Raw genomic sequence first — 23,074 nt, forward strand, 5'->3', positions numbered from 1 at the left:
TCCTTTGTAGCTTCATTTTCATTGAGCAGGTAAGAAGGATTGCGTAAGTACTTCCCAGTTTAGATTCCCTTCGGTGCTTTCTTGAAAAAATTAACAACTCATTGTGGGACTGGATATTTAACCCAAATAAAATAAGTTGTGATTTATTTTTAGGAATATTTATGTATATATATATTAAAATAATTGATTCATCAGATTGTACTTGATCTCAAATAATTCCCTTATTTGCTCTTTTTTACATGCTTATTTTGAATGAAGTATCATTTCTTACCACCTCGCCCTTAATTTGAGCCCCATTGAGTAACATTCACAATAGTAAGATGGCAAACGTCATAATTTGCGATGTGTAAGTACAGCTATTTCATGTACAAATGTATTTCTCCAATGCCTTATTAAATTAAATGAAAATTAATAGTTCTACTAGCGACATTAAATGGAAATTTTCCAAATCAAATCTATATTATTCATAGTGAGAGCTATTCTTGAACTGCAACCGTCACTGGACATTTATTGAATTGCCTGATGATGATTCTGGAAGATATAGGTCTTATTTCAGATCTGTTAAAAGACTGAAAAATGTAGTTGACATTATATAGATAATAAAGTGGTTCATTCATAAATCATGAAAGATTTGGGCTGGAGTGGCGAAAACGGGAACCCACCGATTGGCTTAAAATTTTTATCAGATCCATACACTAGATGATTATACCTAAAAATTTTTAGCGTCTTGCAAGGAGAAAGGATGAAAAAAAAATTTCCTAACCCAACCTAACCTAATTGCCTATATTTTCATATTCTTTCCATACTTTTTGCAATATCTTTCTTTAGGTAAAAATCCGATTTCCTTTCACGGAGTTTTTTTGTGCCATAAACAATCTAAATATAGACACAAAATATCAGAAAATACGTGGTTAGGTTAGTTTAGGAAAAATTTTCTTATCCCCTTTCCTTGACGCCAAAAATTGATAGATGACATAAGTATAAAACCATGTTAACACTTTAAAAAAAATGTAAACAACTGATATTTTCTATTACATATAAATATTGAACTAAAATATGTCAAGATGATTGAAATAATAAATAAGGGGTTTTTGTTTTTTGGCTACCTTCATGTCTGCCTTTGTCAAAAATCAATGATTTTTTTTCCTGGTTAAATTGTAGCTATTACGAATAACTAATTTTTTTATGCTGAAAAGGATACTAGTAGGGGTAGAACAAAGAGAGAAGTGAGAGGGAATAGATATCATCCATTTCAATATTAATCCATACATATATTTTTTTTTCATAGGTGTAAAACTATTAAAAAAATGATTATAAATTTTTTTTAACCTCCTTCCTTTGCGAAAATCCTATCTAGTGAAAATTTAAAGCCAATCGGTGGGTTCCTGTTCTCGGAACTCTATCTAAGATTTGTTGTATAACAATCGTTTATTAATATTTCTATCAATAAATCTGCGCAAAATAGGACACAGTCTTCCCAATTCAAATTAAGAAAAGACAGATCTTGAGACACTCTGTATAAAAAACGAATGTAAACAATGTTTACAAACGGAAAGCCATGCCTAACCTTTTACTTATTGACATATTTGTGATGTTTCAAAATATTTTTCTAATGATATTCACATCTTATCTCGATAAATTAATAATTATATTTATAAATCAGTAATAATTTGCGATAACCCAATTACCTTGCCCTACGATACAGCATATTTTCATTCGTAGAACATACATTTTCATTAGGACCGGATAAAGACCACCCACGCCGTTCAAATGTGCGCGGCGGCTGCGCATATTAATTATGTTATTTAGATTGCTCTTCCAGATTAAATATCATAATTATTATAATTAACAATCCACAAATAGAAATCTACGTAATATAAAGGATGTATCTATGTGCAATTCACAGTAAGCTTTTATGAAGAACTGTGTATATTGTAACTAAAATCCAAATAAAGTACTCAATATTTCTACTTATTACATTTCTAATAGGTTATTTACGCGAAATACAATTTTAACGTCAACGACCTAAGCCAACGAAGCAAAAGACTACAGTGAAAAAATTACCGTAGACGTATAGTCAATTTATTAGATGCGGAACTAAATGTAAACTATTTGTATTTAAAACCAAAAATCACTAAATGAAAAATCAACATTGAAAAAAATTATATTAACTGATCTAAAAAAGAAATATCAACACAAATATAGGAAAACAATATACATTTATAATTTTTAAAATCTAATAATTATAAAATTGAAAGCAGACCGAGAAAATGACTGTAAACAACCTTAATATCGTTTATAAGATACAGTAATTGCCATTTACATATGTAACTTCAAAATACAAAAGCATATTTCTATAAAAAAGACGTTTTCATTAAATTATCTTTGAGATAACTTATTTCTTAATAAAATTCTCATTTCAAATTGCTAGTGACATCTACTAACTTCTAATTGAATCTTGTTCAAAAATTACAAAAATCTTTATTATTTAAAGATTGAAGTACGTTTTGTTGAGTGTGTGACTTACATCTCAAATTCTCTATGAAACGATGATTTATAAACACTGGCACCAAAAGCACCCTCAAATACTCAATATAAATTATTTATACAAAAGTAAAACGAAAAAATTTATTTTATAAATACAAAAATCTGTTGGCCTTTCTTGCAATTGACGTTTGACTTCGCATGTCAATGTTTTGACATTGATGTTTACTGTTGCTTATGTCAAAAATGACGCAATAAATAAGAAAATATGTGTTTATGTGCCAAAAAGGTTTCTTGAAAACCGGACGAAATAGAAATTTTACTACTTACATTGACAAAATATCAGTATGAGCGACAAAACAAGAGCACTTAGCAATGAGGCAATGGAACAAATTATTGAGAATATGACAGCAGAGAGGCAAAATATTGATGGGCAATATGTTCCTTTGGGCTTCACTCCATCGTCTTCAACATCTGAGCCCTTGAATTGGAATCAACAAACTAACTATATTAACAGATTCACTCCGGATGTACAACAGTACCCTCAACAGAGATACAATTTCTTGCCTCAAGCTCAACACATGTTTGAAGCTAATGGCTACAAGAAAGGTAATATGACTTAAATCAATTAATGTTGGTTTCAACATAAAATAATAATTCACAATATATTGTTGGTTTCTACAAAACTTTTCATTATCTATGTTAGATATTGATACATTGTACTAGTTACAAGGATTACCAATATCCCTATTATGTGCTCATCTAATAGATTATATTTCTAATTGATCACATTTAGATTGACAGAACAAAACTAAGAATTAGTGATTGTAGGATACATTATTCTTCTACAGTCTGATGTTGATTTGTTGTTTAATAAAAAAGAAATACATGTAAAAGTGTTCTTCTATTCTCAAAGAGAATATCATTTCTTCTTATAAATGTCTTATTTTTGTTCTATTAAGACAACTTTTGCTCTACACATTCAAATTCTAATGTAGGAATAGTACCAAAGAAATCATAGAAAAGAATCTATTATATTTTTCTTTAGAGAACTGTATGACTTCATTATATTATAAAAAGATCTTAATCTTCATAATATTTTAAAATACTTACCTGTTTTAATTGAATAATTATGAAAAATGTTGAAAAATACCTAGGAAACAACAAATATTTCGGAGATTTAATTATTTGAAGTTTTTACTGCAGCCTTTTCTCTAACCTACCCCATCTCTTATATTTTTTCATTGTTTTATATTATGATTGAGTGTCACCAATTATGCTCCATATTCTATTTAAAGAATTAATAATTTTATTATTAATAAGTTCATGTTATGGATTTATTAATTACCTTTGAACTGTCTTATGTGCTAATTATCAAAAAAGTAAGATGAAGTGAATAAATGCTTTCAATATTGAGTGAGTTCTCAAAAAAGAAGCTAGACTCCGACATTCTTCTGTGAGACAGATGTTCCTCATAATGCAAAAATCATGTTCTGCCTGAAGAGTTAAACAAACAATTTTTATCAACTAATGATCATCTGTTTCAGATTTTGATGTTTATAAATCCATGCAAAATGGAAATGCTGACATAGGGTTATTTGATACCGAATATCCCTATGTGCCCCAAATGATGAACAATATTCCAGAGCACCCTCTGCTCCATTCTCACATTGATAATATGCCTCATGTATCAAATCCTTCACAATTGATAGATTTAGTGGGTAACTGGATGGTACCTAATAATAGTGGTACATATTCTCCATTTGGTACATCTGAAAGTTACAAGCCAAATGTGTTTGATTTACCAACAGATCTCAGTAATAGTGTTCATTTGAAAGATGAACCAAGGTATAAGACTTTGGACCCAATGGATGATATACAGTTTCAGGTAATTACCACATTGAAAAAGAGAAAATTTATTAAAATTAAATTATTTACATTTAAAATCTCAGTTTACCAGAGATGCCAGAAAACCTAGGATGGTTGCTGAAGTTAAACCAATGAGACCAAGCTACTCAGATGTTCTAACTAAACCTGTACCTCAAACAGTGACAAAACCCTTGAAGAATGAAAGAAAAGATAGTAAACCGAAAAAAGACAGCAAGAAGAATAACAAGAATGAAAAGAACCAGAAAGTTTATACTGCAATAGGGAGAAACAATGTTAATAATGATTTCAAGGTAACATTTTCGTTCATTTATTTCATTTCAATATATGCTATCATATCTTGTTTCAGGGCAATGCAGATGTAAAAGACATTTCAGGTGAAAAAAACTCTACACAAACAAAAAGTGACAAAAAGACTGTTAAAGGAAATAGTTTCAATAGAAAATGGGCGTCCTTGGATAACATCTCCGATCCTCAGATGAAAGTTGAAGAAAATAAGAAAAAGAAAAATGATGATGGTAAAAACACCATCCAAAAGTCTTCTAAAAAATTCAACAAGACATTGAATGATGTTAATGTTGAATGTAATAGTTCAAAGTCTGAAAACTCAAATGCAACTAAAAATGGATTAAAAAAAATTTGCAAACCTTCTGTTAGGCCAAAGCAGAATGATTCCTTTGGAAGTAATGATAGACCGCCAGGAAAACGAATTCAGAGGTCTAGAAAAAAAGAAAATCACATCATTTTTGGTAAGTTGGAATAACACTACAATTTTTTTTATACACCAGTGTACTGATTCTAATCCAATATTTTTTATTTCAATGTCACTTTTGTTCTAAAACTTTTTTCTGTCCAATTGCAATAGAACTATGATATGTAATGGGTGTTCGAAAAAAAATAAGCGTTTTTTATTTTCTATGTAACCCTTATGTCTGAAATAGTGCAAAATAAGCCATTAATTTCAATTCGCCATTCAACTATATTCTATAAATAGACTCATACTAAAATGTTATTTAAAATACCTTGGTATGATCAAAATGTTGTTCTTCATTATTTTTTTATCGTTAGCAGATTGTTGAACAAATTTTTCTTCTAATTAAAAGATAGTAAACCTGTGTTCAGCTCTTAGCTCGTTACAAAAAATGAAACTAGCCAAAACTCCCCACAAGGAGGTGGCTGCACGTCTAGTTCCACCCACTCCCTACCCATCCCACCATCCAATTGTAGGGAGGGTTTTGTGATATATTTACAATATACAAAACACATTTATATTTACAGTTTGAAGTAGTATCTCAGTTAGTAATTAAACAGCCTATAAATTTGAACATGAATTTTCAAGTTTACTTATGATCCTGAGGCATTGGTTTGAATTCCCTTTTGAAGTTAAACTATTGCATATCTAATCTTGTAAGCAATGTTGATCTTATGAAATCATCTCTATTTTCTTCTCCGTAAACCTTTGTACAAGACTTTGTTACCAGTTTTACTATTCTTTCTACACTTTGTGTATGACAAGGAAATTTCATCAGCTCTTAGGCAAAACTTTGTTACAAATTAGTTCTCTAAACTCTCATTTGGCACATTGCTGTGAAAGTTTGCACTGAGACCTGTCAATAAGTTCAATATAATCTGAAGCAGCAAAATTGATGGTTAGTGGTTGAAAAGTATGCACTGAATCTCACTTTCTAGCTTTCAGCAATCTTGAAAAGCTAACTGCCGGACATGGATCTGTCATCTAACGCTATTGCTATCGACAAATTTTCGGGATGACAAAAAAAGGATTCCTCTGAATCACATCAATGATCAAACTTGACGCATGTCTCTCTGCTTCGTTGAATGGTTTGATTCTTTTTACTTATGTACAGCAATAAAATCATTTTAAATGTCTTAAAACATACATTTGCATGTCGAACATTTAGGTTTAGTTACATTATAAACAAAAATTACAGTACAAAAAACCTTTCTAAAACACATTTAGGAATTCTGCGCATACTAAAGAAGCTTATAAAAATTAGAACAATAATATTTTGAAGAAAATGTGTTAGGGAATGTTATTTTATTACCATTGGACAAAAAAAAGTTTTAGAAATAAATTTTAAGCAATTTAAATTGTTTTTAATTTAATTTTTTTTTTTCAAACTCGGAGCTACATAAGCAAACTAAAGGTTATAATTTAGATCTTTTCTATTATTTTTACCGAATTCTACGTAAAAAACTGCAACTTTTGAATGGTAATGGAATTTCGAAATCGCAAAAACGTTTTTTTCAAACCACCCTAATATTTAGTACTGGAATAATATAAAATACTAGTTGATAGGTGTATGTTTTGGTACTATCATTGTATAAAGAATAGGTTAGTAGGTTAACTTTATGAGGATATCATTTGACGAGGTGGACGCCACCAATAGATGGCAGTGGAGAGTTAGCGTCCACAGCACGTTTTTTCTTACTGTACATCGTAGCTTGAATTACGTGGTTTCTTAGCTTCGGTTGCCGAATTACCCCAATAACAGATGGCGCAAAAATTATTTAAAATATTATATTCAACCCTTAAGCTGTGTTGTAAAGTTTCTTATTTTGGGTGCCTATAGCAAAGTTGCAATTTGAGTTCATTATTGTATTGTGTTCGTTGTGTTATTGCTGAGTTTCGTTGGTTGTGCATTTGGATTATTTTTTTATTTGAGAATCGTTGAACTTGGATATATATTTCATTTTTAAGGTAAGTGGATATTATTACAATTAATATACATCACTACTCTCTTAGTTAATATATTCAAATTATAAGGGGCGCTAGATGTATAAATGCTACAGCTCACAATTCCGAAAAAAAATGTATATTTAGCGAACTACTTACTAAAATGTATTTATATAAGAAATATTCACTTCTTCTTTTCAATTTTTTAGAGATGGCTGGAAATAAGTGTGTTTATTTCAAGTGTGGACTAAGTAAGAGATCAGATCCTACAATTAAAATGTACCAATTTCCTGTGAATGATCCTACCAGATGTCAAAAATGGATCATACACTCGGGTGAGTTATTCTTAAGACAATTATTTTTCATAAAGGAATACAAAATATATTTTATATATATATATATATATATATATATATATATATATATATATATATATATATATATATATAATATATATGTAATGTCCCTCCATAATATAATCACCATTTTTGTCTCCATATCTGTTAAGGGTTAAGGGAATACTTTCAATAAAAATGAATTGTACTTTCAATTTTATTATATATATTGCAAAAAACACATTTAACAAGAGATAATTTTATTTGCTAGTAAGTACCCGCTTTTATGACCATATATACTTGGTTCAGTAGATCTTTTGCCTGCTTTTATTATACCATTAAACAAATAGATGGTTTTGTAAGCATTTATGGTCTCATTCTAAAATATAATTTCTGAAAGTTGAAGGTAGCAACAAGCTCCTCAAGTACATTTTTCTAGTCGCACATTATGAATGAATTTATCATCCCAACAAATATTGATGTTAGTTATTTATTTCACGATTTGATAGAACAAATTGATTATTTTCAAAAAATGTTATGTATAAAAAATCCTGGAGAAGAGCAATTTATATTTTAAACTGTAGTAGTTGGCCTCTTTTTTGTAACGATATAACTATATTAAATATGACGACTTGGATATATTTTTTAATGGTATATAATTTTTGTATTGCACTTTAATAGGTTAAAATTTTAAAAATATATGACTCATGCTTGATAGGACAATTTTTTTTTCTTTATTAGAAAGAGTTTTTTTATTTATTGGTCTTTCCAAATTTTTGCATTGATCCGTAACTTTCAATACAAAGCAATGAATACAATATTTAAATTAAAATCAGATTATTTAAATAATTTTGGTACGAATATACTTTTTTGTATATTTTTTATTTCTGGTGTTGTTACAATTCTTTTGAATGGTCTTTTTTGTTTGATTTTAAAAACCCTTATTAAAGATAAGTATGAAAGTGTTTTTAACGTTGTTGTGAGCATACCAAGAAATTTCAATGATGTGTAGTTGTTTTTGAGAATGATACACAGGTTTGGAATTATCTTAACACAATTCGGGAAATTCCAAATAAGGGTACTACTAGTCGTTATTCCATTTATGCCCGTTATTGAAATGAAATAAATTCAAGTTTTTGAACATAAAAAAATACTTTACCATAAGCATTATAATAAATATGTATGTTAACATTGATGTTCCTTATTTCAGGTAATGCTGTTTTGGCAAACCTAAGCCAGAAATACTGCTGTACCATTCCGCTACAAAAATGATGAAGGTTCAGAAAGTGAATCGTATAGGGAAAATTTGGATGAACAAATAATCCAATTGAATGTTTCCTCATATCCACAAACGTATTCAAATAGTGATTTTATTACCCCGATTCATTCCAGAAACATTGACATGACAGATAGTTCTATCAGTAACTATGAAGATGAAGAGTGGTTGAAAGAAGGTTACAGAACCTTCCATCTTGTTCTATGGGAATTGGAGGTAAGAAGCAGTCATTGCAAGAAGAAAATGAACGGTTGAGAAGGGAACTAACCAATGCTAGGAAAAAAGTCAATAACCTGAATACTCAGTTGAGAGCTATAAAAAAAAGGATTATGAAAACGCAACTCTCTGCGAACGTTTTGTATGGAGAAGGAACTCTAACCAATTTTACAAAATCTCTTGTGAATATGTAATTATGACATAAGATAAAATTCCCATGGTTACTATCTGAAAAGAAAACTGCCCTGTCATTATTTTATAAAGGACCTAAGACATACAGATATTTGCGACTAAAAGAGTTCATTTTGCCAGCAATATCAACAGTGAAATCATGGGTTGCCAATTTCCGTTGCAAACTTGGATTCAATAAAACAATTTTATGCACCTTACTTTAAAGGCGGAACGATGCTACCTTACGAGAAGAAATGTATTCTGATGTTCGACGAAATGTCAAGAGGAATCTTGAGTACAACATGAAAACAGATTCAATTGAGGGCTTCGAAGATCTGGGCGAGTTTAGAAGTAAGCTTTTCCCTGCCAGTGAGGCTCTAGTTCTCAAGATCAGAGGAATCTATAGCAACTGGAAAATTCCTATTACCTACTTTATATCGAATGGTGGGGTGTCATATGCTTCTTTATGGTGTATAATTACCAAGGCATTGGAAAAACTTAGTGAGACAAAACTATAGGCATAGGATGTGATTTATCGACTACCAATCAGAAATTCATAAAGCATTCGGGGGTTAACAAAAACCTTAAAAACTTTATTTTTTTCATAATGAGAAGAAATATTTTGCTTTTTTTGATGCTCCCCATCTGTTGAAATGCGTTAGAAACAATTTTTTGAACAATTCATATATTTTTCTGACATTCGACAAGTTTATGATCTTGATAAAAGGAGCAAAACAGGAAAGGCTTTATTGAAACTGACTTATAAGCACATCAATCCGAATTCTTTCAAAAAAATGAAGGTTAAATTAGCTACACAATTGTTGAGTCACAGTGTTTATTCTGCCAAAATGACATCTTTGGAAACTGGTGAACTTATTTCAAGTACAGCTAAAAACAGGGCTTACTTTGTTCTAACCATGCATAATTTATTTGATTTAGTACACATTTACATTCAACAAAACCCTGTAATCGTGTTCTGAGCGATACAAATCCAGAAGTGCTTGCAGCTTTAAGGTCAGGATATGATTTATTGGAAAATCTATACAAAGTTGGAAAAAAGGGAAATTTGACTAGACCTGATAGCTTTGATGGTTTTCTTCTCACCATTAACTCCGTTAAACAATTTGCAAGTGATCAAAAAAATGAAGGTTTCAATTATTTATTCACAGACAGACTAATTTAAGATCCACATGAAAATCAATTTTCTGTTTATTATCAAAGAGGAGGGTATAACAGAAACCCAACATTGAAAGCATTTTGAGCTGCATTTAAAATAAATATTGTCGCCAATTTAATGAAGCCACCTAGAAGTGCTAATGCAGGCAGTCAACTGGATGATGATGATAATATACTGCTTTTACCAACAGATGACAATGAAGCACTCGCTTCATTAAATGTTGAAGAAGAATCATCATCTGAACAAACGGATTCATCCACCAATTCAATTTCTTCTGAGGTACATTCAAATGATATTGCGACATTAGAAAATTGTTCTGTAGTATATTTTGGGGGTTATTTAATTAAAAAATGCTTAGATCGCTTCAATTGCAAAGTAAAGTCAGTTTAGAAGCTTCTGATGACATAAACTAGAGCTTCTTAATTGTATAAGAATTATTATTTAAATAAGTGTGCATTGAAAACTCCAACAACATTATTGAAAAATTCCACGATGGTAGTACTTAATAGCTTCGACAAAAATATAGGGAAAATTTCAGATAATAAAATAATATTAAATTTGAAAAAGAAAATTGTTGGAAAAAATTCTTCCCGAGTGGTATGCAACAAATGCAATCTGTTGTCATAGGCAATACATTTTCAATTTATTATTGCAAATTAAGATTTTCAAATATTGTAAAACTTCTCCAAGTTCATTAAAACCTAGACAAACTAAAAAAAAATTATGAATTATCAATAATTCGGCATAACTGAACAACCGATATATTTTGTATGTTTCTTATGGTATATTCTTTCTTTTTTTTTTTTTTTGGTAAATCAATACACAATCTTTTTATGTCAACGTTTCAGTAGCGTTGATCCAGCTACCGTTATGAAGAATAATGTTTTATAAAATTGTTGGTCCCTAGCTGACATTAATGAAAAAATTCGAAAACTAGAACATCAATAATATTATATATTATTTATACATAATAAGATGGTTTAAAACTGATGCAAAAAATTGTCGTACATTTTTCCAAGGTCCATTCACAGTAGATTATATTTTCGATAAAAGGTGAGTATTGAAATATTTGTGTGGATTGTGGTTTCATTTCCAATATTAAACAACAAAAAGAATAATGAATAACCAATAATAATCAACGTTTTTATTTATAGTAGGTGTTTCAATAGTAAATGTGATTACTTGCCCCAAGAATATCTAGAGGTCATCGCGAGTAGATTCTACATGTACTACATTTTTGGGGTTTTACAGTCTTCTTAACGGAGATTCAGGTTGTTTAATAGATTTTGTCCATTTCTCTCTGTGGTCAAAATTAAGAGCTACTCTGCATATATTTTCTTGATAACACATAGTCCAAATGGATCGAGTACTGGTTATAAAAAAAAATAATGTCCAGAAAACAAAAATATTAGAATGTGAATAATGTTCCGAAGCAACACTGTCATACTTTTTAACAAACATTTTGAGAATTTGAAAAAGTTTTAAAATTACAATAAATTTACTCAATTTGTTGGCCATTCGAATTTCCCACTAACAATGTTGTAGCTGTAAAATGCACAAGGAATATATACAGGACCGTACTACTTGTAGTTTTTGATAATTTTTTCAAACGCTCAGTCTATAATTATTATAATTTTATATCAACAATTTCTTAAAAAGTGTAGTTATTATTGTTACTTTATTTAATATTTCTGTTCGATATTTTCTAATTAATTAATTTACTAAAACTTTGAGTGTTTTATTTAGTTATCTAATATGAAGGATGCAATTACCTCAGAGCAAAAATCCGTGATTCCTGACGTTTATGCCAAAATCTAAAAATTTTTTTATTTACATTCATTTATTTCAATTCATTCATTATATCCTTCATAACTTCACATTGTATTGAACATACAAAATTTTAACTCTATTTATATTGAAATCCGTCTGTTTACAATTTAACTGAAAGTCCAAACATCAACTAATGCCATAAGATGTTTATTGCCCAACCGACCTCTGACCTGTTAGAACCCTACTGCTAAAAAATTATCATCTAGGTATCTTTAGAATTATAAGCAATAAATAGATTTAGTAAGTTCCGAATATCGACGACGGCATTTCTTCAAGAAAGGACATATTGCACAATTGAAGAATTCTACAATGTCATTAATTGAATTATTAGTACGATATTGTATTATGATACATTTAGTATATTTCATCTCGTTACGTTTAAAATATTAATATAGTTAGAACTTTTTACAAGTTATTGTTTTTGATTTTATCAAATATATTAATACCGTACGAAAGCGGAACAGAATCAAAAATATTTTTCCCAGGAAGAAAGGAGAAAATGGATAAACTTATTTTTACTTATTTTTTCGCCTCTTCCTAATATCATCAAAATATGAATATTTCAAAAATACATTCATGACCGAGGTTCTAAAATCGCAAATTCATATTATTTCAGTCACCAAAGGAAAGTATATATATTTTATATACCTGTGTGCAAGGATCCCTCTTTCTATCCCAAATTTAAGTGATTAATAGATTAATGAAAAATTATTTGTTTCATTTGCTTGTGCTACACGAACTCATTACAAAAATTGAAATTAGTGACAAATAATTAGTACTGAGATTAAGTTTATTTTCGGTTCGAGATGAATACATGCTATAACATTATTAGAAACATGATATTTCAAAATACTCCCTATCTATCTTTTGTAAAGATTCTTATCGAATAGGTAATTTGTGTCACTTTCGTAATAAAAAGTAAAATCGGCAACAATGTACTGTCGGTTCGAATTTCGAAGATAAAGAAAACTTCACATTTAATTGGGATCTTTCCAAAATTTTAGTTGTTGAAAATAGTGCTGTTTATTTCAAATGGCACTAAGCTATGGGTCATTTTTATGAAGAACGAGCGTAAAAGGAACTAGATGGCGTGCAAAATTGCCTCAAATGGTTTTAACATTGTCACTGTTCTACTATCCTATTGTTTATACAATGGTACTATAGTTATATTCAACTAATGGAAAATCAAAATACATATCACTTTAGTATCAATATTGTTTTAACTGACCTAGAAATTAATTGCCGCAACAAAATATGATCCATCTTTCCTCTATTCACTTACATTATTTTTTTTATTTGGAAATTACTGGATGTATTCTGTTCATTATTCTAGGAGTGGTTGGTCAAAAACTGAAACAATATACCAAAGGATGGTGGAAAATTTTTACTGTGTTCATATTATGGCTGTTTCACTTGATCTCGGACATATGCCAGTTAAGTCTTCACATTAGCCGTGACATGTAAGTTTAAGTGACTGTCATAACAGCCCAACTTATTAATATTTTTTAATAAAAATGTTTAGAACAAACAACAAGAGGTATATTTACAAATACCAAAGTATTTGACGGATTTTTTAAAAGTCATTTTCATTGTATTATTTGCTTGCATTGTATACAATATCTATCTTAAGATGAGCAACAAATAGTGTCACTATATTTTGTGTTAATAAATTTTTAATTGCAAGCAATTATAGAGGTAGTAGTTTGCTTATACAAAATACTAACAACAATAATGAATGGAAGACTGAAAAGGGTAGTAGAACCAGAAATAAGGGAATATGAAAAAGTTTTAGACAAGGAAAATCAACATACATATTACAAAACAAGTAATCAAAAAATGCTATGAGCACATTAGTATGCAAATGCTATACATCGACTTCAAATAAGCATTCGATAATCTGAAAAGGAGGTCAATTATACAGGACAGAAAAACTTCAAGTACCCCAAAAATTGCTGCGATTGGTGAAATGGGTTTTGTTAAACATTGCAGTGAAAGGCGTAATAAGGGAATGTTATATCAATGAAGGTATCATTAATAAATCAAAACCAATAATAGCATATAAGCTGATGATTTAACTCTAATAGCAAGGGACTGAAAAAGATTTGAAGACCCAATAGAAAAAATTGAAAGAGGCACAGGTAAAAGACGATTGAAAATAAATCAGAAAAAGACAAAATATAAGGGAGTTGAAAGAAAAAAGAAGTTCATAAACAAAAACAGTAAACATAAATGACCTCATCTTCGAGGTACTCGACACTTTTAAGAACTTAGGAACAATGATAAGCAACAAAAATGATACAAAGAATGAGACAAGATATAGAATTTGTGCAGGATATAGGACATATGATAAGTACAAAATCATAATGCTAGCAAGAGATTAAGCCGAGCAACCAAATTTTACAAGACTGCGATAAAACCAATAGTTACGTACGTTACGGAAACTACGAGACTAACAAATATGGACCAAGAACAACTGATGATACTTGAAATGAGAATAAATTATGAACGTTGGGAATAATGAGGATTTATGAATTATGAAATAAAGAATATATTAGAAAGTGAGGAAAATATTGAACACAATTAGAGCAAAAAGAATACAATTGTACGGACACAATAAAAGAATGCGATGGCAGGAAAATTACAAAATGGAGACAGAATAAGAAAAGATTGCCAGGAAGACCAAAAAATAGAGGGGAATATCAAATGGTACAAGATATGCAAAGACTAGGAGTACATAATAAACAAACAGATGCACACAAAAAGAAATGAAAAATCATAGTCACCCACAAAAATACAGGTTCAAAAGAGCTCAATCTGAACAGCTAAAATTCTAATTAGAATGTTAGCCTTGTATGTATAATCATCCGGACTGATGTCAATTAGCATTAGCATTACAAGCATTGAAATATATACCCAAGGTAATAATGTCAATTTTTTTAAACCGTAGACAATCTCATTGAAAAATAATCATCCGCATACTTAAGTAATAAATCTCAATAAACCTTAATTAATAAATCATTACTAAGTTGTTGAAGAAATCTTAATTAAAATATGTTGAAAATGTGGTTCCAACCAGAAATTTCGACTTTCTAGTAGAGAAAATCTGTTAAATTCAATTTGAAGCTAATTAATAATTAAAATTGTGCTTTATTACTAAATAAGATAGCAACGAATTTATTCAGATTCAATGTAAGATTATGCATGATGGAAATAGTAAGTTGTTGGCAGGATCTTGACAATGAGTTAGAAATCAAGTATAATAGAGACATATTTGACTATGATCTCGTTGATGATTATTTTTGTTTATTAGCAATTTAAATTTTAAAAAATGGGAGATCCAAATTGATCATTTTTGAAAGAGAAATGATAAGAGATGAGAGAAAACGATTTTTTAAAACTTCTTGTGCAAAAAATCTAAGTGTTTCATCCCAGTATCTGTCAAAATGGAATCTCGTACAATTTATGCAATTTGAATGTAACATAACAGCTAAACAATGCTTTTCTACAAAAAAATTTATTCCACTGTCAGAAAATTCATTAACTACGAGTACTTCTTTAGTTGCACTTTATGAGAATAATTTTTATGACTCATTTAATTAGATAACTTGTAAACAAAACATCAATTTTGTCACTTAAATATCAGAAATTCGGAAATCATATCGTCTGTAGATAGTTTAGATTTGTACTAATTGTTTAAATTGTATTTTAGGGCTTACAATACTTGGACGTGGATCTGTCTTCATTGGTTCATGTTTCTAAACTCTACTAATAGTTTTCTTCAAACGATAAGAGTTTTCAAATGGTTATGTGATAAATTTAAAGGAAGGAAAAAAGTCGATACATCGGATGATAGTTCTCGTTTTACACATAGTGGCCTTCAAAACAACATTAATATGCCCACAACTGGGGATGAAGCAATGAAAAGGTTATTAGCGTGTAAAGGGAAAGATCCTTATAGTATATTAGGTGTAGCACCAACATGTACTGATGACGATATTAAAAGGTAAATATTAACTCTATGTATTTGATTCACTATTTTCAATTTGAACTTTTTCTCTACTTACAATTGTAGGTACTATAAAAGACAAGCCTTTTTGGTACATCCTGACAAAAATAACCAACCAGGGGCTGAAGAAGCATTTAAAATTTTAGTTCATGCTTTCGATATGATTGGAGAGCCGGAACGAAGAGCATCTTATGACAGAGGTAAATACTTTATATCTTATCAAAAATGCATTTATACACAAATATTTTCAAAAGGCCTTTACAAATTTGTTAATAATAGTTCTTCATTAGTAACTATAGTCGTCAGTGATATTTGAAATCTAGTTAAATTGGCAAATGGATAGATATTACCTGAAATGAGTGCTATGATAGTGTCAATAAAAAATCAAATTTTGCTCTAGTCATGTTTTAATTAGATGTTGCTTTGGTTCATACATTTTTATCATCTGATAATAATTTTCCAAGGCTATCCAAATTATTTTAGACCAAGGTCGATAATTTTTGAAACCAAAAAAATAATATCAGTATGAAACCCATTGAAAAACGAGGAAAATGAAAGGAAAAATAGGTTTGGGGCGATCTGAGGACGGGAAGGGGAAAAGGATGAGATTTTAAGAGTAAAAATAGTTGCGGCAAAATTACAAGTCTTTGGAAAAAAGTCAAATAGCAAAGTTGTAGGTAATAAAAGGATCTGCAACTTTTATTTTACACTTTATTCACATAACCTCAAAATTTATGTAAAATTTAAAAAACCCAGTTTTTGGTTTTTTATTTTTATCTATAAAAAAATTTTCACAAAATTGGTAAAAACATACATTTTTATGTACCAAATTTACTGTAATTAATTTGTTTCGAAATATTTATTTTTTATTCTTATTTTGACGTAATATCGAAAAAACACCCTAATTTTCAATTCAAAACTCTCCTGTCCAAATATATGTTTTTTTTAAAAGTCGATGAAATTTTTGTTCGTTGAAATCTTCTAATAGTGTAAAAAAATAATACCATTACTATGGTCAATGTTTTCCCAAACGGCGAAAACACCGAAAAAAGTCACATCCGAATTTTTTTTTTTTTTATTATTTGTACAATTTTTAATTATTTATTAAAATGTACACTCCTATTACACACAGATCGTGAGATTCTATGTTACATTGATAAATATAAACAATTATATCAAATTTTAATAAATATTTAAAAATTGTCCATAATATTTAAAGAAAATTTCTGAAAAATTTTTTTAAATTTTTCACAATGTTGAGGTTATGTGAAAAAAGCGTGAATGCAAGTGTTATAGATCTTTTTATTACCTACATACAATTATTTGTTCTTTCAATTTTATCATATTCTCTTCCTTTTCCAATGGGTTTCATTCTACTATTATTTTTTATCATTTTTAAAGGTTTGTACCCTGGTCTATACAGATATTACTTATTGTACACATTAATTTTCAATTTCAGGTGTTGTTGAATCTGCACAGGTGGTCCAAGCTTGGAGTGAATTGACAGAATTACTCCAGCAATTACAGCAGAAAGTGGAAGCGGCAGCTAATACGATTAGATGTAGTTCGTGTGGTCTTAGACATAAGCGTGTAAAAATCGAAAGACCAAGTTATGCTGCACGAAATTGCAATACTTGCAAGGTGAGTAACAAAAATATTTATTTTATGTAGGATGCAAACTTGTTAAATATTATAGTCCCCTCGTCTAGAAGAAGAATCAAATGCATTTTGCAGTTTTTTACTAAGCTGTATGATGAGTCTTTGGTTATTTGTTGAATACTTAAACTATAAACTATTTAACAAAAAGTTTTCGAAACTCAGTAAAATCATCTGAACATGCACTGGCAGTCAGTAACCCTCTTGTGGGATTACATTTAATAGAAACTAATATACATTCTGTAAAGAGGAGAAACTTCACTTCATCTCATTATAGAATGTTTTCACAGTATAAGCTTAAACAAAAATGCTTCAGGTAAGAGGTCTATATCATCTCTGGAGGAACTGGAAGGCAACACTTTATAACTAATACACATACAAACGGGCAATTTAATTAAGTTTTTATATATAAACCAACCGAATATATATATATATATATATATATATATATATATATATATATATATATAGATATATATATATATATATATATATATATATATATATATATATATATATATATATATATATATATATATATATATATATATATAACTAATCCAGAAACTTTCCAATGAGCATTTTCTGACTCAAAATTCCTATTAGATTCTCTTTCTTTCTCAATTAATCAATATTCATTATTATTAAATTATAAAAATGTTCTGCACTATTTTCAATAATGAGTAAACACATTAGCAAATAGCGCCATTTGGTCGATTGATGCCACGTGGTTTCATTCAACATGTGGGACTATAACGTTATATCCCCACACAGTGCAGTCAATATATGCACTACTAAGCCAACACCAATCCTTGTCAATTACACCAGAAAGTCACAGAGTAGCATGCAACTCCCTCAGCTAGAATTATTCATTTCTGTTTTTTTTTTCAATATTTTCCTGTGTTTAATTGAAGTATATTTGTCCCTTGATATTTTTCATGAAGACATTTTGAATTATGAAAATAATTATTTTCTATGACTTAATAGCTAATAGATTTCTTTTAATTTCAGTATTTTTATTGTTTATTTGTTTAAGATCCATCATTCAGCACGTGAAGGTGATATTTGGGCCGAAGCTAAAGTAATGGGCTTCTTGTGGCATTACTATGCTTGTATGGAAGGAGCCGTATATGACATAACTGAATGGGCAGGTTGTCAAAGAGACAATCTTAAGCATCTACGGCCCGATTCTCATCACGTGCAATATAGGCAAGTACTCAAGTAGTACAAGTAGGCAAGTAATTAATTAGAAACATTACTATATATAAGATAATATATATCTAATATTGTTGGATTTTTGCATCGATTTTCAGTTACTATTTAGGATATTCAAGTGGCTGAACTTTTCAGTTTATTTGTAAAAAAGATATAAGTGTATTCTTTGAACTCTGCAGCCGCATTCTGGACTGGATCGCTTAAAAAATTTCTCTGGCACCTTGATATCTTAAATTCAAAAAATATTCATCTCACTAAAGCCAAGAAACACCTCTGGCTAGCTTCCGTATTAGCCATTGCCGACTGGTTGGAGATTGTCATATTTCAAGCTTTTGAGTGAAGAAACTAGAATAACATATTCAATAATAACTCACAATTTGACCCAAAATTATACTTAAATTGTAATATTTCAATTGGATCTTCACACAGAGAAACCCTAATATTATATTTGTTTGTAATTTTTGAGAAACATCCAACAGCTACTTATTATAAGAAACTTATCTTGATACTTTAATTTCAATAAATATTTATATCTCACTGAAGCCAATAAACTGAGGTTTAAATGTAAATAATAATTATTATTGCTTTTGAAGTTTCAACATGGTATCAAAATAATATAGGAAACAATTATTTTCTTGAATAAATATTCTTGATACTACTAAGATATTCAGTTCCTATTTGCCAAAATACAATTTTTTTGTGACATGTACAAGAACATTCTCAGCAGTTATAACATTATTTTAGTAAATATAAAATTAGATTAAATCGTGAAAGAGACATATTATTGTGAAGATATTGTGATAGAATTTGTGTTGAAATTAAGAACATCTGGATCATAATCACAGTATGTCATTATCCTGTGGTGTAATTGATCTATAGAGATATTACAGATAGAGTAGGCATGCTATAGGCGTACATACAAGTGGGAGCGTCTGGCCGATAGAAAGAGAGAGAATAATTTATGTATTGCTATCTCTGTCTAATGACGCATGCTCGTTGATTAGATTTGGTGTCAGAACAATTCTTTATTAATAAATTAGTACAACTACATAAAAAACCAGTACGTATACTTCCCTATATTACTTCCGGCTTTTCAATAAAATCTATTTAATTACATATGTTACATTCGATTATATTATATTTCAAATCGTAAGTCATGCACATCAGCTATTTTTTGCTACTCAATAAAATTTAATATATTAAACTTTTCAAAAAGCTTGTGTTTACTTAAAACTATGTAAGTTCCTTCATAAAATATTTGTCAGCAATAAATAACAGAAGACTAGCCATTTTTTACGCTCATTATGATTTCGCACAGTATCTTAATAATGAGATTTACAAGAGTGGATTTGTTTTATCTATATCGAGATCCATAACAAATATTTGAAACAAGAAGTAAACATATGAATGTATATACTCATGAGAAGCTATTTAATAAGAAATTTTGTAACGCTTACCTTTTCATAGTGGTATAAAGGTAAATTTGGTTGAGATTTTTCACAAATGACTTTCAAATCACTGGCTCCGTTATGTGCATACAATCTTTTGCTGGGAGAAATATCTGTGATATTGCAAAGTGACAATTTTCTAAAAAATAAATGTAAAATAAATAAATGTATCTATATATGATAATAATATATGTAATTTTAAGAGTAGAATTAACCTTTTGAGATTTGTACGATTATCATTAAACTATGTATTACTAAACACAGTTTGCTGTGTGATTTGCTCTTACAACACTTGAGTTGAAAGAATTATTCCTTGAAATGTTGTCGCAATGGCTTTTTGACAAATTATTGCTCAACTCAACTCTACAGCCACAGAAGTTTGTTAAAAAAATTTTACTTGTATCCAAATCCACAGCCACAGATGACTTTGACATAAAATAACTGACAGGTTTACAAAAATCTTGCTTATTTTCACCAAATGCTTTACTAGTATTTGCAGGCAAATCATTGTTGATAGAGGATAGCAAATTAACTACAGCAAATTCAGTTGTGTTTCATCTTTTGTGACTGTGTAGCTAACACTTTGAACATTATCTGTTGATACAAATCTGCAAGGGACCGCAGTTTTCCGTAAAGATCTCTTAATTTTACTTCCATCAGGCTCTTCATAGGCACTCGTATCAAAATGATAACCGCAAAGTTTTGTATACTTGGTTATAGAACTTAGTCCAGCAAAAGGCATCCATTCCTGTCTTAAACCATCATCATCTAGAAATCTACAATAAACAAAACATATTTTAATGATAAAACATTATATAGATAGTACTCATTTTTATAACACTTCTTTTTTAATATTGTGAATACAATCAAAACAGCGTTTTTGCTAACTACTTCTTGAATTACTTATACGAACTTACTTATGAAAACTGCAACTTTTATCTCCAAGTATTGGCTCTTTTTTGCAGAGAACACAGTAGTAAGGCATATTCGAAAACAAATGTTTAATAATCTTTATCACATTATTTATATTGGGCAAATATAATATTTATTTACAGACGTACAGATTACGTTCGCACTTTACCGTTGCCCGTTGAATCAGAGACACGCATGCGCAGTACACAACAAAAGAAAGAGATAGAAATACATAAATGACTCTCTTTTCATTCGCAAGACGATATCACTTGTAGGCATGCCTACTCTATTCGTAATATCTCTATTGATCAATCCAGTTATATTTTTGACAATACTTGTTAGAAATGTCCGTCAAATGGATCAGACGCAGAAGTGCTCCATGAGTGTACCTTTTGGGGTATCTCAACGCACCCAAACTTATCCTTATCATATGTACAAGGACTTTCTCAACAGTTATCACATTATTTTAGTAAATATAAAATTAGATTAAATCTTGAAAGACATCTTATCAAAATATTTTTGTTGTCTAAAATCGAAATTAGAACATGAACAAACCATAAAAATCAGATTTAACCACAAAACAAAGACAATTTTTAGAAAAAATTGGGCAGAATTTTTAATGAAATTTTACAAATTTTAAGCTGTCTATAAATAATTGCTACATATATTTGTTAATAAATTCAATTTTGACTATTACGAAAGAATATCTTATATAATTGAAGTGTGTATATTGTAATATACATGTGATAAGTAATTTTTTAAATTTCTTTGATTTCTTATACCTTAAACCTTTTATATATGTTTATATTTCTAAATCGTGTTGATTTTAGCTCTCTTTTGTTTTAAAATTAGTTTTTTTTTATAATTTTTAAAAGTCGAAACGTTAAATTTTCATCTGTCTTTCAAAAATTATAAAAAAACTAATTTTAAAACAGAAGAGACCTAAAATCATGACGATTTAGAAACGTAATATTTTAATTTATATATATAAGAGAATTCAATACCAAATATATTCGTATAGGGCTACATTAGTTGTTTAAAAACTTAAAATATAACATAAATATAAAGCTAAGTAAGAAATTGAAGATATAATTATCAAACAAGTCACAACAGTGTTAATTAAGTGACATTTCTATTTCAGGATAGCACTAGGAAAACAGAATCAACCTAGAAGGCATACTCCAACCACACATAGTGATCGACCAGACTTGGAAAATCTCTTGAATACTCTCTATGGTCAAACTGACGGTACTCAAAATACCCGACGTAGAAATAAGAAAGGAAACAAATAAAACAATTTTATCTCCAATATATTAAGATATTTTCTTTTTTTGCAAGAAAAATGCTAATTATAATGTGCGCTTTAAGAATAAAGATGTTTTAAAAATACTTCAATTGCGTTTCATTTGGTATAAAAATGAATATTTTCATTTTGGATTACTTTTTTCCCACTGTATTTTATCACCCAAATCTCACTTGGACATGGCATATGATACATCAAAAATGCTGATTACATTATTGATTATCTTCTAATACACAGGGTGTCTGGGAGCCTTGAAAACCGGTAAAAAGACAGGAATTTCGCAGAGCCGGGGATTCGACGGGATTCGGATTTTCTAATCCGAAAATTTTCAGTAATTTTGAATGAGCCAACCAGGCATAGCAAACGTATCTATGTTTGCCTAACTAACACCTGATATTGACATCGGTTTTGGGTTTCCTCTTGAAGTTTTTAGGATCTCTTTTTGCTTTTTACTAAATATAGT

General features: G+C 29.4%; 1 protein-coding gene across 2 annotated transcripts; it reads left to right on the forward strand.

Moving 5' to 3' along the window:
• Positions 1-2,690: 2,690 nt before the first annotated feature.
• LOC130891427 (dnaJ homolog dnj-5) lies at positions 2,691-22,697 on the forward strand. Of its 2 annotated transcripts, none has more exons than XM_057796175.1 (10): positions 2,691-3,093; positions 4,032-4,372; positions 4,437-4,664; positions 4,721-5,120; positions 13,405-13,531; positions 15,781-16,074; positions 16,144-16,277; positions 17,537-17,718; positions 18,770-18,942; positions 22,450-22,697. In XM_057796175.1, exons 1-10 carry the CDS (start codon positions 2,832-2,834, stop codon positions 22,598-22,600), a joined length of 2,292 nt encoding a protein of 763 aa, XP_057652158.1. In that variant the 5' UTR covers positions 2,691-2,831; the 3' UTR covers positions 22,601-22,697. The 2 variants fall into 2 exon arrangements, with proteins under 2 accessions (XP_057652158.1, XP_057652159.1); XM_057796176.1 differs by having other exon boundaries at positions 2,714-3,093; positions 18,770-18,967; positions 22,450-22,602.
• Positions 22,698-23,074: the final 377 nt, after the last annotated feature.

This window comes from Diorhabda carinulata, chromosome 3, assembly GCF_026250575.1.
Source record: "Diorhabda carinulata isolate Delta chromosome 3, icDioCari1.1, whole genome shotgun sequence".
NCBI lineage: Eukaryota > Metazoa > Arthropoda > Insecta > Coleoptera > Chrysomelidae > Diorhabda > Diorhabda carinulata.

Bases quoted from the DNA above. Each gene is read 5' to 3' on its own strand.
- LOC130891427 (XM_057796175.1), top strand. From the start codon at position 2,832: ATGAGCGACAAAACAAGAGCACTTAGCAATGAGGCAATGGAACAAATT. The intron at 4,665-4,720 runs GTAACATTTTCG...ATCTTGTTTCAG, and splicing joins ATGTTAATAATGATTTCAAG to GGCAATGCAGATGTAAAAGA. The intron at 13,532-15,780 runs GTAAGTTTAAGT...ATTGTATTTTAG, and splicing joins CTTCACATTAGCCGTGACAT to GGCTTACAATACTTGGACGT.